We start from the raw sequence: 12,639 nt of genomic DNA on the forward strand, positions 1-12,639 counted from the left end.
CGTTCCGCTTACGATAAATGCTTTATACATTTAAATCCTTGATCAATATGCAATGGTGATTATATAAATGATACCGTAAATATAGTTGTCCATAGCAAGGCGTTGATGTAATAAATTATGCCTTAGTTTTTCTTTTGCACCGGGCTCTTAGGCCGCAAGGACTCGATACCGTTGTCCATGGGCAGATTGGAGCCTAATTGCCGGATATCGTCGCGGTACCGCTTCGCATTGAAGTTATCGAGAATCACGTCCGGGCTCATGATCACCCAGCCAGGGCGCAACCGCACCGGGTTTTCGCTCCCCGTCCTGGCAGGAATGATATGCAACCTTCGTGTGGCCGTGGAGAAGTTCTCCGCCACCTTGTACACGTGGCACGGCACTGCGCCGTTCTGCGTCGCGTCGGTCTCGATCGCCAGATCCGTGTCTACGTTGCAGTGGATCAGGTGCCCATCCGTCGACCGCCGCACCGTCCCAGTGATACACATCCAGCAGTGCCACTGCATCTTGTCGAACAGGGGCTCGTCGTCCTGGTCCAGCCCAGGGTAGAACGGAGACTCCTTGTTCACCGGTACAAACACAAACTCCTCACTGCGGCGAAACTTCTTCGCCCAGCCCTCGTTGTTCAGCAGCCGCGTCAGCTCGTTGATCTTCTGGGCGCTGGCCCAGATGAACAGAAACCCCGGCTTCGACACCAGCTTGTTGATCGGCAGCTGCGTCAGCAGCGGGTAGATGAACTGGTTGTCGCTCAGACACCCGATCATCACAACATCGAACACCAGCTTGTCCCGCTGGATCCACCGGCTCAGCGTCGGCACCATGTCATCGATGTCCACCCGGCAGCCGTACGGCGTCGTCGCGTGCTTCGCCACCTGCTTCTCCTTTAGCTGGAACAGCTTCTGCAGCTTCGGGTAGCCCTCCACTGTGTTCTCGATGTTCTTGACATGAGCCTGCGGGTATGAATCCGTGTGTATGTAATGATCCGCATAGTTGTTGCTGTGGAACCTGCTGCTAGGCTTGAACGACACGTGCTTGCGCACCTTGACGTCCTCGTACACCGCCCGCTGACCATATACCTCTTCGTACACGCCCATCCTGCTATAACTAACACACTCTGTTGCGACGGATATGTGTCTGATCTTCGGCTTGCCACTTGATCTCGTCTTTGTGATATTACCGCGTTATATAGGAATCATAACATTATGTTTGTCGCCGTTTCAGCCTCAAACATTCTATGCCACACAGGCAGCTCAGGAGACCAGTGCAAAACAAGTTCCAAGATGAGCGCGGGAGGCAAAACTGAGGCGGTAAGTCGGGGGTCATGATACACTTTACATGCTGCATCAGCCAGCAGCGTGTTAGGGTGAAACATATTCTAACAATGGTGTCGTGTAAATGCAGCGAGCGAGCGACTATGAGGAGGCCATCGCGGCGAGATTCAGTGAATTAGAGCAGCAGATTAAGCCGATAGTGTCGAAATACTACCTCTTTGCGGGCGAGACAGAGTGGGTAGGGGAGATCGCGGAGTCAGTGGCGGGGTTTCTAGCGGCGGTGCAGTTTCCACTCGACCCGGAGTCGATTGGGTTTCTCGAGCGGCTAGTGGAGTACATCTTGGTCTTCCCGGAGTTGACAGAGGGGTGGCTTCGCGCGTCAGGCGGGCAGACAGTGCCGCTCGCGGAGTTCTGCCGACGGGGTTTCGAGAGCCACGAGGCTCGGTTTGAGACGGCGAACATGAGAAGGATGATACCCGAGCTAGAGGTCTTGAACAAGTGCTTGGACGCACTCGTGGTGGTGGGGAACGTGAGCGACGCGACGGGGCAGTGGTTGCCGACGCTCTTTGCGGAGCTGGTGGGAATGATCCGCACGGAATACTACGCGAGTGTGGACACGCTGGTGTCGGGTAGCATCAACCTATTCACGATTCGCTGCAAGACGCTATGCGACGTTGCGAACTTGGTTTCACGCGAAAATACGCTTGTGTGTCTAAAGAATGCTATATTGGACCACTGTCTTGCGGACATTCTTGCGCGGCACCGGTGTCTTGACGACGAGGAGAGAAAGCAGATGTCGTACAGCTTGCTTGTGCGGTTCTTCAGCGCGGCGGTGTCAAACGAGTTCCGCTGGCCCTATAGCAAAGTTTCGGAACCCCAAACAGGCCCGGTGAACCCGCCGAAGAAGCGGTTGGCAACCATACTATTTGCAGACGATGCTTTGGTGCGCTCATTGGTGGAGATCGTTCGGGAGGACCTTGGCTCCAAGGATGATACTACGCGCCTTCAGGCTCTCTTTTTCCTTGGGTCCATGGTGAAGCTCAAGCACGAATCTATTATAGCAAGCCTTTTTCTTGCACCTTCCGAGAAGCCGGAGCACATCGATTTGGACAACATTGCTCAGTGGAAGCGGGTCTTTTTTCAGAGCGATTCGATGCCAAAGGTGCCCAGCATGCCTTTTGACATGTCCCAATCTCTTCAATGGTACGATTGGAATCTTGCCAAGGACTCGATTCTAAGCGAACTATTTGACGTTTTAGCCACTAGTAAAGACGACGAGGCAGTATACCAAGCCTACTCTGTTCTCCTTGATATCTCGAGGCAGGTGCACGGTCGTATTTCGGATCTTTGGGTTCCTAACGGTAAAATGATAAGTCTCATGGAGATGCTTCTCACATCCGGTAAGAATGACAAGATCTGTACCGATTTTGTCACGGAAATGTACTGTATCATACGCGCTTGTGCTGTCATGGAGTACATAACTTATAAGTGTCTCTAATCTAGAGTAGCCTCCTGTTCCTACACTTATCAATAAAGTGCTTTTTGTGAAGAATGCCAACCAGGACGCCGTTATCAATTATGGCAATTGTTCTATTTCCAAGCCTCATGAACACATATTCAACGAGAGAAAGCGGGGAACGTATATCCAACATAATCGGTGTAGTATCAATAATTGGTCTCAAGTCACACAGCGCATTTAATGTACCAATTATCACATCCGCACTGATCAGTAGTGGCAACTCAGTTTCGCTCCGCTGTTCGTCGTATTGGGGGGCTAGAATATCTGGTGTCACGTTTAGACCATCATCATCAGCAAATCTGAAGGTACGATCTTCGATATCTGCAACCTTAATGTGAATGTCTCTTATATGGGCCGAGGAGATAAAAACCTCTAACTCATCTAGAGCTAGATCCAATTCCGGTATCGGAAGCATCGAAATCAGCTTGCCATGTCTGATCACTGGGATTGAACCGTCTATTAGGTCGCCACTGCGGACAAAATTTGCAGTATTTCTTAACAACTCTGCTGACACATAGTTATCTTTGCTGACATCGATTCTCGCTAGATGGGATGTTCCTGTAGTATCCAGTCGCGTTATTAATTCAGGTAGACCGAACTCGCCCTCGCTGAAATCATGTGATCGGCATTTGTTCAGATAAGGGAAATCGTTCTTCAAGATGAGCATTTCGTACAGCGCCTTAGGCTCAATGATATTAGCAACGAATAACGATACGGCAACTGCAATAGATATTGGTACGACGTGGTTGTAAGACGAAGTGAGCTCAAACATTATCGTGACAAGCGTAATGTTCATTCTTGTAACACCCGCCATGAAAGCTCCTGCAGATATCATAGCATATATGCCTAGATCAACGCATATCCCATCTTCCGTAAGAGATGGACAAATGCGGTTGAATATGAAGTATTGTTGGTAGTGATAGGCATAGTACTGGAAATACATCGCAAAAATCCTGCCAAAAAGGGCTCCGATCACCATCGAAGGAACATATATGCCAGCAGGGACTTTAATCCCAAAGGTCAAACTGGTCAGCACAATTTTGACACCTAACGCATAGACGAGAGGATATAGCTCTTTAGGAAATATAGATATGTCCTTCGGGCATAAACCATGATCGCCAGTAAAGTCATCCTTGGAGTAACATGGAGCAGCTATATTCGCTAGCAACTCCGGAACAGCTATATTAGTGTAGGGGTTGAAAAATGTTAGCAAAGCGGTTACCAGTGAAACCAGAAGAACCTCATTAATAGGATAGGCCTTCATATGGTGTTTTTTCCTGAACCAATCAGCCCAGAAATTCACGAACTTGTTGAATAAGGCACCATAAACACCACCTGCTGCACCGATTAGCACATATAGAACAATCTCCAAATATCTCCAGTTAGATTGGTATGATACCTCAAATAAAACAGCCTTTCCTGTGCCGTATGGGTTAAGAATTATAAGAAATAGGTGACTGGTGATTGCTGCGAAGAACGTTTTGAAAAGCTGATTACCTGGAAGATAATAGCTCACCTCCTCAAAGGAAAACAAAACCCCCCCAAGAGGTGAGCCAAACGCCAGCGTTACCCCCACTGCAGCGGAAGCCGAAAGTATTACGCGCCTTTCGATACCGTCATTCTTGAACTTCTTAAACATCCGCGAACAAATATTTCCCACGCAAGTTGCTAGATGAACATACGGACCTTCCTTCCCAAGAGAGAGACCAGACGCAATTGCAAATACAAGTGCAGTTGACTTGCTTAAAAGCGTGTATGAACCTAGGAAACGCCTAATAGTGAACCCCGACAGAATTGTCTTCACCTCGGGTACTCCGCTACCATATGCACAGTATATGGCACGCGGCGCTGTTTCACTTGTACGTGATCCTTCTGGTGTTTCATTACGTGTGGTCAGTGTGATTAGAACTGCCAGCAACGCCAACAGCAAGCTAAGTACAATATAGATGACAAAGTCTCCCCGCAGCCTCGTCGTCTCATTGCAACTAAATACCTCAGACCATAGCCGCCAGTTTTCGCATCCGAAGGCCACGCAACACTGCTGCTCATTGTAAACTACGTTCCCCTCGCAATAACCCCGCTTCAGGTCCACCAAGAGCTGCTCGCTAACATCAATAGCGTACGCGATTGCTGAGGACACCAGCGCCACCGTGACGATCAACAACCAATCTTTAACACCGTCCGAAACTCGGAGGACATATCCCTTCAGTCCAGGTAGACTTCTCAATCGCTGCTTATATCGGATGTTTCGAAGATAGTCCTGTACCCAGTCTACCGATGTGAAATCGTTGTAAAAATTCTTTGTTGGTTTCATGACCTCCAGAGGTGTATGCAATCTGCAATGCACTGTTTGTTCGAAAGATTGGTACCCCACGCCATGGCCGAAGTTTTTCATCCTTCCTTGCTTGGCGAGCGTCATGATGACACGCACAGTCAGGGGTGCCGTGCTTTCTTACATGTACTTATATCATATAGCCATATCCTTGTTTATGGCATATATTTATTTGACAAATAAGATACGCGACGCAGGTTAGGATCTGCGGAAACTAATAGTGCCTAGAACAATACGCTTGCCTATTCGCCAAGTCCGGTTCATGCGTCAGTATAATGCTTTTTAAGATATACATACAGAGATATATATACATATAGTTTGATTTTCGCGTACTAGATTGTGCAGTACCCGCCGCAAGGGTCAAAATGAAAGCATACCGGGCACATCTCTTGCTCCTGGATACAAAAAATTAAAACACCGATCCCCTATAATTAATGAAAAATCCCTGATTTCAAATAATGTGTTGATAATGTCCCTTGAATTGAAGTAAAAAACAGAGTGGAAATAAAACAACCGAAAATCAATAACCACTATGCATCATTGTAGCAACGACCCTCCTCGAGTTCGTCAATCACAGATTCGATCACGTCATCGTCGTCGTCCTCCTCCATCATCTCTACTGCGGAGTACTTAATCATATCCCAGCGCCGCCAGAAGTACATGCAGTCACTCCAGTGGCTGGAGTCGTAGCTACCCTCAAGATCATTTTTAGCCCTGACCAAGCGATCCTTCAATGACTGGAGCTTCATGGACTGGGGCAACTTCGAGACCTTGCGGTAGTCGCAATCAGTTTCGTACTCTGTGGGGTTTGTAATCTCGGATTTGTAGCCAGAGTCGCTTTCATCATCGGAAGGCTCACTACGGGGGCGGGCAGCCACGCCGGTAGGCTGAATGGGCAGATAGAAGGAGCAATTAGGGCTGCTCATGATAGCAGGAACGCCGGACACACTTGTGCCTAGGCGATCGTACACCTCGTTCTCGGCAGTGGACGTGGTGTTGCAGTAGCGGCCCCAGACTTCGTCAATGGATTGCAAAATGTAGTCAAAACAGCGCTCGCGGGCGGCAATATCAGCACGCGGTATCTGTCGTTGGCGAGAGCATGCGATAGAGAAAGACGAGTGTCGAGGAGAGGAATGCCGGAGATTAAAGCGACTTGCGTGCCGCTCCAGCTGCGAAGGCGATGCAAACCGTCCGCTTCCGGGCCCTCTTGTATTTACAGATTCAGAGTCGGAGTACTGTGACACGGCCTCCAACAATCTGGGATCTAGCTTCGGTATCGGGCCTAAGCGTGAAGCCCGTTCAGTGTCGGTCCTCATCACGTCATGCACGGGTGCCTCTTCACGGTCGCTATGCCCACTGCTGGACGGCGTGTCACGCTGCCGCATCTGAGTCTCGCATGACGCCCTGCTCTTTGAGAGCAAGAACGTGGACCGCGGCAGCGTTGGCGACTGCAGGTCATTCAATATGCACGGGCGCTTCTTCGCCGAAAACGGCCCCTTCAATTCCGAACGGGTGCGTTTGCCTGATAGAACCATTCCGCGCAAACTATGCTTGATCTGGTAACTGCTATGCGGCTGATCGGTATGAATATTCTGGATTTTGAGCTGCACAATTAAGGCGTCAAAATAGTTGTCGAGAGATTAGGTAATATCTTGTCCGGTTTTCGAGTGTTCGTCAATTACTGTCAGGTGATGAGAAATGGTTTCCGGGCAAAACTGCTGTGGTGTTTGGATTGTTTAGTTAAAAAAAGAGAAAAAAAACTAGGAAATTCAGGAGAAAGAGAAAAAAGTGGTGAGCAAAGGCGAGAGAGTCGGACAAAGCGAACATAATTTATCTGAAAGTTGAAAAAAATTACGCAATCCTGCACTCTCATTGGCTGAGACGCACTCTGGAAGGAGGGTAACACCACCCGTCGCCTAGGAAAACTACGTCCGGGTGGCAAAAGCAGCTATAAACCTAAAGGGCCACGCCAGAATACGCACGCTCAAAGGACGCTCCCCTGTTTATATATGGTATCTACTAACGCGCCACGAAGCAGGCTATCCAACGAGACCAATATTGATGGGGCTGCAGACGCTCAGAGCGAGCCACAAGCCTCCAAACAAGCCGGGCCACCATTTTCGCTCGACGCAAAAGATTTCTTTCGCGAAACTTGGCCTCTTGGCACGTGACCGTCCGGCTCTCCTGGCGCACAAACGTTCTTTCCGGACAGTGATGATGATCTCAGGACTTTGCACGAATGCCAAAGAACACCGCCTGCGGTTCTCTGTGCCCGATCTCAGGGCTATGCTCGTCACCTGTGGCCCGGGGATCAGATTGGACGGCGACCAGCGCACACAGTGCGCACATCGTGCGCCTCTTCCCGCAGCACATGGGGTTGCTAAATGGGCGCCCGCGCGCCCACTATCTTCCCGAATCGCATACATGCGATGCTCAAACGCATCTAACTGCCCGCCAGGCTCTGGCCGCATCTCGTCCGCCTTTCATTTGCACTGGCGATTTTGCGGACTGTCCTCTGTGGGTAGAGTTGAAGAGGGAAGAGTTTCCTTTTTCTTGCGTAAACTTTTAGGTTAAATACGAGGAGCAAGACAAGGCCGCTAATACGCCGGTTTTTTGAGACAGCACGCATTTTCGACAGTGTTACTAGTAGCAAGATTTACTTCGGGGGCGGGAGTATTCGCATGGAAAAGAGCGAAACAACCGATGAGAAACTGGCAAAGCTGAAAGCCATCATTCCCTCGGCTGACACAGAGGCACTATTGGATGTGTTAGTGTGCTGTGGAGGCAATCTGGAAGAGGCCGCTGCCTTACTCCGAAATGGCATAGATCCAGCAGATGAGAAGGACGCAAGGCCGCTGAAGAAGCCGCGTCTACAAACACAACAGTCACTAAGCCGGTACTTTGGGCTAAAGAAGTCTCCAGTGCCTGCGCTGGGCGGGCGGCCCATTGTGCTTCATGGAAAGCGCGACATCGAGGGTGCATTGCGTTATTGTACGTATCACACCAATGTGCTCCCGGCGGCACTAGCCGAGAGGCTCCTAGAAGTGGTAATGACAGATGAGCGGGCGAAGCCTAATGAGTTCTACCTTTTTGGTAGCCGGTGTGTGACAAATTGCCGGACGCTGCTTTACGGGAACCTGGATCCCGCGGACGCAGGGCGCGTCTTCTATAACGGACGCATAAGCACCCTGACCTCGTACAATGCGGATCTTTGTGAAGCGCAGCGTATTGTCGAGCATCTGGTCAATGCAGAACTAGCAAAACGCGCAAAGCTGCCCTTTCAGGTACCAGCTGGCAGCTGGCGCTGCCCGGTAGCTGTCGCAAATATTTACGAGAAGGACAGCGACCTGCAGTGGCACTCGGACCGCTTGACGTATATCGGGCCCCATGCAATTGTCGCTTCCCTTACGTTGGGCTTCGAGCGTGAGTTCCGGCTCCGGCGCGTTTACCCTGCGGACTCGCAGATTTATTCTATCCCACTCGCCCATAACTCGGTGCTGATTATGCATGCAGGGTGCCAAGAAGAATTTAAGCATTGTGTCCCACCTCTCGGTAAGCGCAAAAAGGTGTCAGCAGCCGAGTTGCATCCTATCTCCGGATCAGTCCGCGTGAGTCTGACCTTTCGCCACTACAAGGTGGATTTTCCTCGTGATGCACTGTGCCCAGAATGCGGCTACCCCATGGATTTGCGCCGAACGTACAAGACCCCGTCCAAACGCGGGCACTACATATGGATATGCTCACGCGGATATAGCTCAGGAAACGATAAAAGCGTCGAAAGCTTCTGTAAGGGTATCAAGTACGCTTGCGTTGACGCATCTCCACCAGTCACCGATATCGAGTCCGAGGGCAACGTTTGGTTAGCAGATGATGACTTCGAGGCGCTAAATTTTCGTAAGTCATGATCGTTGTATACGTTGCCATACTTTCATATTCCAACGTAATTTATCACTCTGTATATTAAAGCCTCCAACGGATAATCCCATTGCAACGAGCATCCGACCTTGCTTCTGACGAATATGGACTCACAACACCTTGCTATCTCACTTTTACGGTCCAGTAATGTTATTCGAACGGTTGAGGAAATGAATAGGGAGGGCGAAGAGTCAGGTGGCCAGAACCCAGCCTCTCTAGAAGAACACTTAATTGCCGGACTGCAGTCCATCACAGCGATATTTGACGGACTATACCTACTGCGAATGGTAGGTCTTATTGGAGACAACAACTTTATATACAGGAGGGTTATGCGGAATAAACTGGACTCGAAGATAAGACTAGCAAGCCTTCTCCTACTGGCCCGTAAATCACTCCGGGATTTGCTGAAGCTCATACAGGTTCGCCACGCCTTGTCTGTGGAATCAGAGGCGGCGGTCATTCCGATGCACTCCGAAAGGTTCACCAAGACTATTCGCACTAAATTCGAGGAAAGTATGGCGAAACTCAACGACAGGATCAGAGGTGTAATTGTTGATTTGGTTGACAATGTTCTGTATATGGTGCTTATTATCATTGAACTTCGGAAGCTGGATATGAGTCGCAAATACCGTGTGCTGTTGCAGACGTTGTCAAGTATATTTGCAGCCATGAATCTTTCGCGGTATTCGTCCTCCATCGTGCATTAATATCGCCCAGCTGCGGTAAACAGTTGTAAATATGAATAGACATATTCTTTTGGAATACGTATACTGATGGGAGTGTAGCTGCTGTGCAGCTAAAACTCCTCAGAATGCTGATAGTCCCTAAAAGGCACATATATGGGCATCAGTGTAGACAAGCAAAGGGTATTTATCGGTGTACTACAGTTCAACGCGACTAGAATCGGCAGAGGTATACTGCCATGTATATAGATGCAAGGCGTTTTTGTTGCCTAAGTGCTTCGTGTCAGCGCCAGAACGTTGGTCCACAAATACCCAATCTAAAAGACGACTATTTCAGCATGTAGCAAAAGCGAATAGAATTGCCAACTTTATAATGAGATAGCACTGGTAGGGGCCAGGAACGCATTGATGACGCTTCGGCCGGTCCCTTATCCCGTCTCTATAAGAGAGACCCTGCAGCCTAGCCCATTTCCAAGCTTCACTTAGCTTCTTAAGGAGGCCGCCCGGGCAAAACACGTGCTGAACAGCGGCTTAATACAGCCTATAATTCGCAGCAGCATGGCATAACGGTGAGCTGCATTCCACCCTCTAGAAGAGTCTGCTTCTGAGGTACGGAATGTGGATGAGCGCATTTATAAATCATTACCCGGCCGGAACCGTTTGTACCCTGAAATTCGAACGTTAAGCTTGAAAACGCAATACTTGGGAGCTAGCTGCTCTCCGTAACCACAAGGCCTGTAGGTTCTCCATAAGCAGATGTCAGGACAATTGGAAGTTAGTGCACCATCTAGATCGATTTTAAACGACAAGTGGGACGTTGTTCTGTCGAACCTGGTGGTCAAGACCGGGCTAGGGTTCGGCGCGGGCGTCTTCGCTTCTGTGCTGTTCTTCAAGAGACGGGCTTTCCCAGTGTGGCTAGGCGTGGGCTTCGGGCTGGGCCGCGGATACGCGGAGGGTGATGCAATTTTCCGCTCACACGCCGGGCTCCGCGCGGTCCGTGCATGAGGTGGAGAAGCTTAACTATGTATTTAGCGTATATATTGGAGCGGTCCGCCGCGACGTTACAACGAAAACCCGGCTATTGCCTCGAGTTGCTGAACCACTTTTTTATCGACATTACTGCGTTCCTGCGCGCGTTGCTGCTGCGCTTGTGCGTCGCTACGCTGATCCTGTGCTAGACTTGCCGCTTGCAGCACGCCGGTCTTAGCTGCCGGGGCAGCGGCGGTGAGTTCAGCCAGCAGCACGCCGCGCTTATCGAGCTTCTCGACTTGCAGTTTGGCGCGCTTTTTATCGGCCTTGGATATCTTGCCTTGCTTCGCTGAGGCGCCATTTTTAGATCGCTTTGCCCGATGCTGAAATGCGGCCATCGCGGTCGATTAGTCGGTAATGGGGCCGCTATTCGAAGTAGTCCGTCAGTTCTCTCAACTGCGCTAACCCGCTTGTACCAGAAAAAGAAAACGTGATGGGCAACGATCACTTCTGCGTGGTGGCCTGACGGTTCAAGTAACTCTCGGTGACGAATAAAAGGATTGGTGGCTTTGTGCACGCGATGCGAGAGCGATGCATCTTCTTCTCTGGAATGGCAGTGCACTGGTGGCCGATCACGTGATTAATTCCTTTTTCTGGTGAAAATTTTCTGCTTTAATGCATTTCGATACTCATCGGCTCGTGATGACATAGCGTTAGCTCTTCGCAAGATCACGATGGTTTCGACTCACAACAAGGATAAGCCGTGGGATACCCCCGATGTCGACAAGTGGGCAATCGAGGAGTTCAATCCGGAGGACAACGCGTCCGGTCTGCCATTTGCAGAGGAGTCCAGCTTTATGACACTTTTTCCGAAGTATAGAGAGACGTACCTGAAATCAATATGGAAGGAAGTTACACGTGCCCTAGAAAAGCATCATATTGCGTGCGAGCTGAACCTAGTCGAAGGTTCGATGTCTGTCAAGACGACGCGCAAGACCTACGATCCTGCGATCATCCTGAAGGCGCGCGACCTGATTAAACTGCTGGCGCGGTCAGTCCCGCTTCCTCAGGCGATCAAGATTCTCCAGGATGATATCGCGTGCGATGTCATCAAGATTGGAAACATAGTTGCCAGCAAGGAGCGCTTTGTTAAGCGGCGGCAGCGTCTTGTCGGCCCTAATGGTAACACCCTTAAGGCGCTGGAGTTGCTCACTAAATGCTACATTCTAGTCCAGGGTAATACAGTCAGTGCCATGGGGCCCTATAAGGGTTTGAAGGAGGTCCGGCGTGTGGTAGAAGATTGTATGCGCAACATCCACCCAATCTACCATATTAAAGAGCTGATGATCAAGCGCGAACTGGCTAAGCGGCCGGAGCTGGCAGAAGAGGACTGGTCTCGATTCTTGCCTATGTTTAAGAAGCGTAATGTCGCCCGGAAGAAGCCAAAGAAGATCAAGGAGAAGAAGGTCTACACACCTTTCCCACCTGCCCAGCTACCTCGGAAGGTTGATTTGGAAATTGAAACGGGTGAGTACTTCTTGAGCAAGAAGGAAAAGGAAGCGAAGAAGCTCGAGGCGCGCCGCGCTCAGCAAGCGGAGAAGCAGTCTGAGAAGGAGAAAGAGCGGGCAAAGGACTACATTGCTCCTGCAGAACCGGAATACAGTCCTGAGGAAAAGAAGGAGAAGAAGAAGGACGCAAAGAGAAAGAAGGATACTGAGGATGAAACGACACATCCTAAGAAAAAGAAAAGTAAGTCAAAGCATTAAACGGCCTTTAATGGTTACCAAGTCATATAAATGTATAGTATGAGCTATCTAGCACCTACGAATTTAGTTTTTTTCAGATTTTTTAGCGTCCTACCTTATAACTGTGGCGGAAGTTACTTTCGCGACCAGATCGATAAAAACGGAACGCGTTACTCTCGCTATCTTTTCACCAAATGAACGTAATACA

At 49.7% G+C, this 12,639-nt stretch overlaps 10 protein-coding genes across 10 annotated transcripts; 6 read left to right on the forward strand and 4 right to left on the reverse strand.

Moving 5' to 3' along the window:
- Positions 1-122: 122 nt before the first annotated feature.
- KAR4 (Kar4p) lies at positions 123-1,091 on the reverse strand (the record flags this gene model as incomplete). Its single annotated transcript, NM_212420.1, has 1 exon — positions 123-1,091. The coding sequence occupies one exon, from the start codon at positions 1,089-1,091 to the stop codon at positions 123-125; it is 969 nt and encodes a 322-aa protein (NP_986284.1).
- A 301-nt stretch (positions 1,092-1,392) lies between these two features.
- On the forward strand, positions 1,393-2,766 carry AGOS_AFR737W (AFR737Wp; the record flags this gene model as incomplete). Its single annotated transcript, NM_212421.1, has 1 exon — positions 1,393-2,766. One exon carries the CDS (start codon positions 1,393-1,395, stop codon positions 2,764-2,766), a length of 1,374 nt encoding a protein of 457 aa, NP_986285.1.
- A 1-nt stretch (position 2,767) lies between these two features.
- On the reverse strand, positions 2,768-5,206 carry AGOS_AFR738C (chloride channel protein; the record flags this gene model as incomplete). The annotated part of the gene is made up of 1 exon (NM_212422.2): positions 2,768-5,206. The coding sequence occupies one exon, from the start codon at positions 5,204-5,206 to the stop codon at positions 2,768-2,770; it is 2,439 nt and encodes an 812-aa protein (NP_986286.2).
- A 443-nt stretch (positions 5,207-5,649) lies between these two features.
- On the reverse strand, positions 5,650-6,654 carry AGOS_AFR739C (AFR739Cp; the record flags this gene model as incomplete). The annotated part of the gene is made up of 1 exon (NM_212423.1): positions 5,650-6,654. One exon carries the CDS (start codon positions 6,652-6,654, stop codon positions 5,650-5,652), a length of 1,005 nt encoding a protein of 334 aa, NP_986287.1.
- A 526-nt stretch (positions 6,655-7,180) lies between these two features.
- AGOS_AFR740W (AFR740Wp) lies at positions 7,181-7,693 on the forward strand (the record flags this gene model as incomplete). Its single annotated transcript, NM_212424.1, has 1 exon — positions 7,181-7,693. The coding sequence occupies one exon, from the start codon at positions 7,181-7,183 to the stop codon at positions 7,691-7,693; it is 513 nt and encodes a 170-aa protein (NP_986288.1).
- A 107-nt stretch (positions 7,694-7,800) lies between these two features.
- On the forward strand, positions 7,801-9,024 carry AGOS_AFR741W (AFR741Wp; the record flags this gene model as incomplete). The annotated part of the gene is made up of 1 exon (NM_212425.1): positions 7,801-9,024. One exon carries the CDS (start codon positions 7,801-7,803, stop codon positions 9,022-9,024), a length of 1,224 nt encoding a protein of 407 aa, NP_986289.1.
- A 114-nt stretch (positions 9,025-9,138) lies between these two features.
- AGOS_AFR742W (AFR742Wp) lies at positions 9,139-9,741 on the forward strand (the record flags this gene model as incomplete). Its single annotated transcript, NM_212426.2, has 1 exon — positions 9,139-9,741. One exon carries the CDS (start codon positions 9,139-9,141, stop codon positions 9,739-9,741), a length of 603 nt encoding a protein of 200 aa, NP_986290.2.
- Positions 9,742-10,473: 732 nt separating this feature from the next.
- On the forward strand, positions 10,474-10,722 carry MIC10 (Mic10p; the record flags this gene model as incomplete). Its single annotated transcript, NM_212427.1, has 1 exon — positions 10,474-10,722. One exon carries the CDS (start codon positions 10,474-10,476, stop codon positions 10,720-10,722), a length of 249 nt encoding a protein of 82 aa, NP_986291.1.
- A 56-nt stretch (positions 10,723-10,778) lies between these two features.
- Positions 10,779-11,084, reverse strand: ADF1 (Adf1p; the record flags this gene model as incomplete). The annotated part of the gene is made up of 1 exon (NM_212428.1): positions 10,779-11,084. One exon carries the CDS (start codon positions 11,082-11,084, stop codon positions 10,779-10,781), a length of 306 nt encoding a protein of 101 aa, NP_986292.1.
- Positions 11,085-11,420: 336 nt separating this feature from the next.
- Positions 11,421-12,452, forward strand: KRR1 (ribosome biosynthesis protein KRR1; the record flags this gene model as incomplete). The annotated part of the gene is made up of 1 exon (NM_212429.2): positions 11,421-12,452. One exon carries the CDS (start codon positions 11,421-11,423, stop codon positions 12,450-12,452), a length of 1,032 nt encoding a protein of 343 aa, NP_986293.2.
- Between the last annotated feature and the right edge of the window lie 187 nt (positions 12,453-12,639).

The sequence above is a fragment of the Eremothecium gossypii genome, chromosome VI, assembly GCF_000091025.4.
Source record: "Eremothecium gossypii ATCC 10895 chromosome VI, complete sequence".
In the NCBI taxonomy this organism is placed as follows: domain Eukaryota; kingdom Fungi; phylum Ascomycota; class Saccharomycetes; order Saccharomycetales; family Saccharomycetaceae; genus Eremothecium; species Eremothecium gossypii.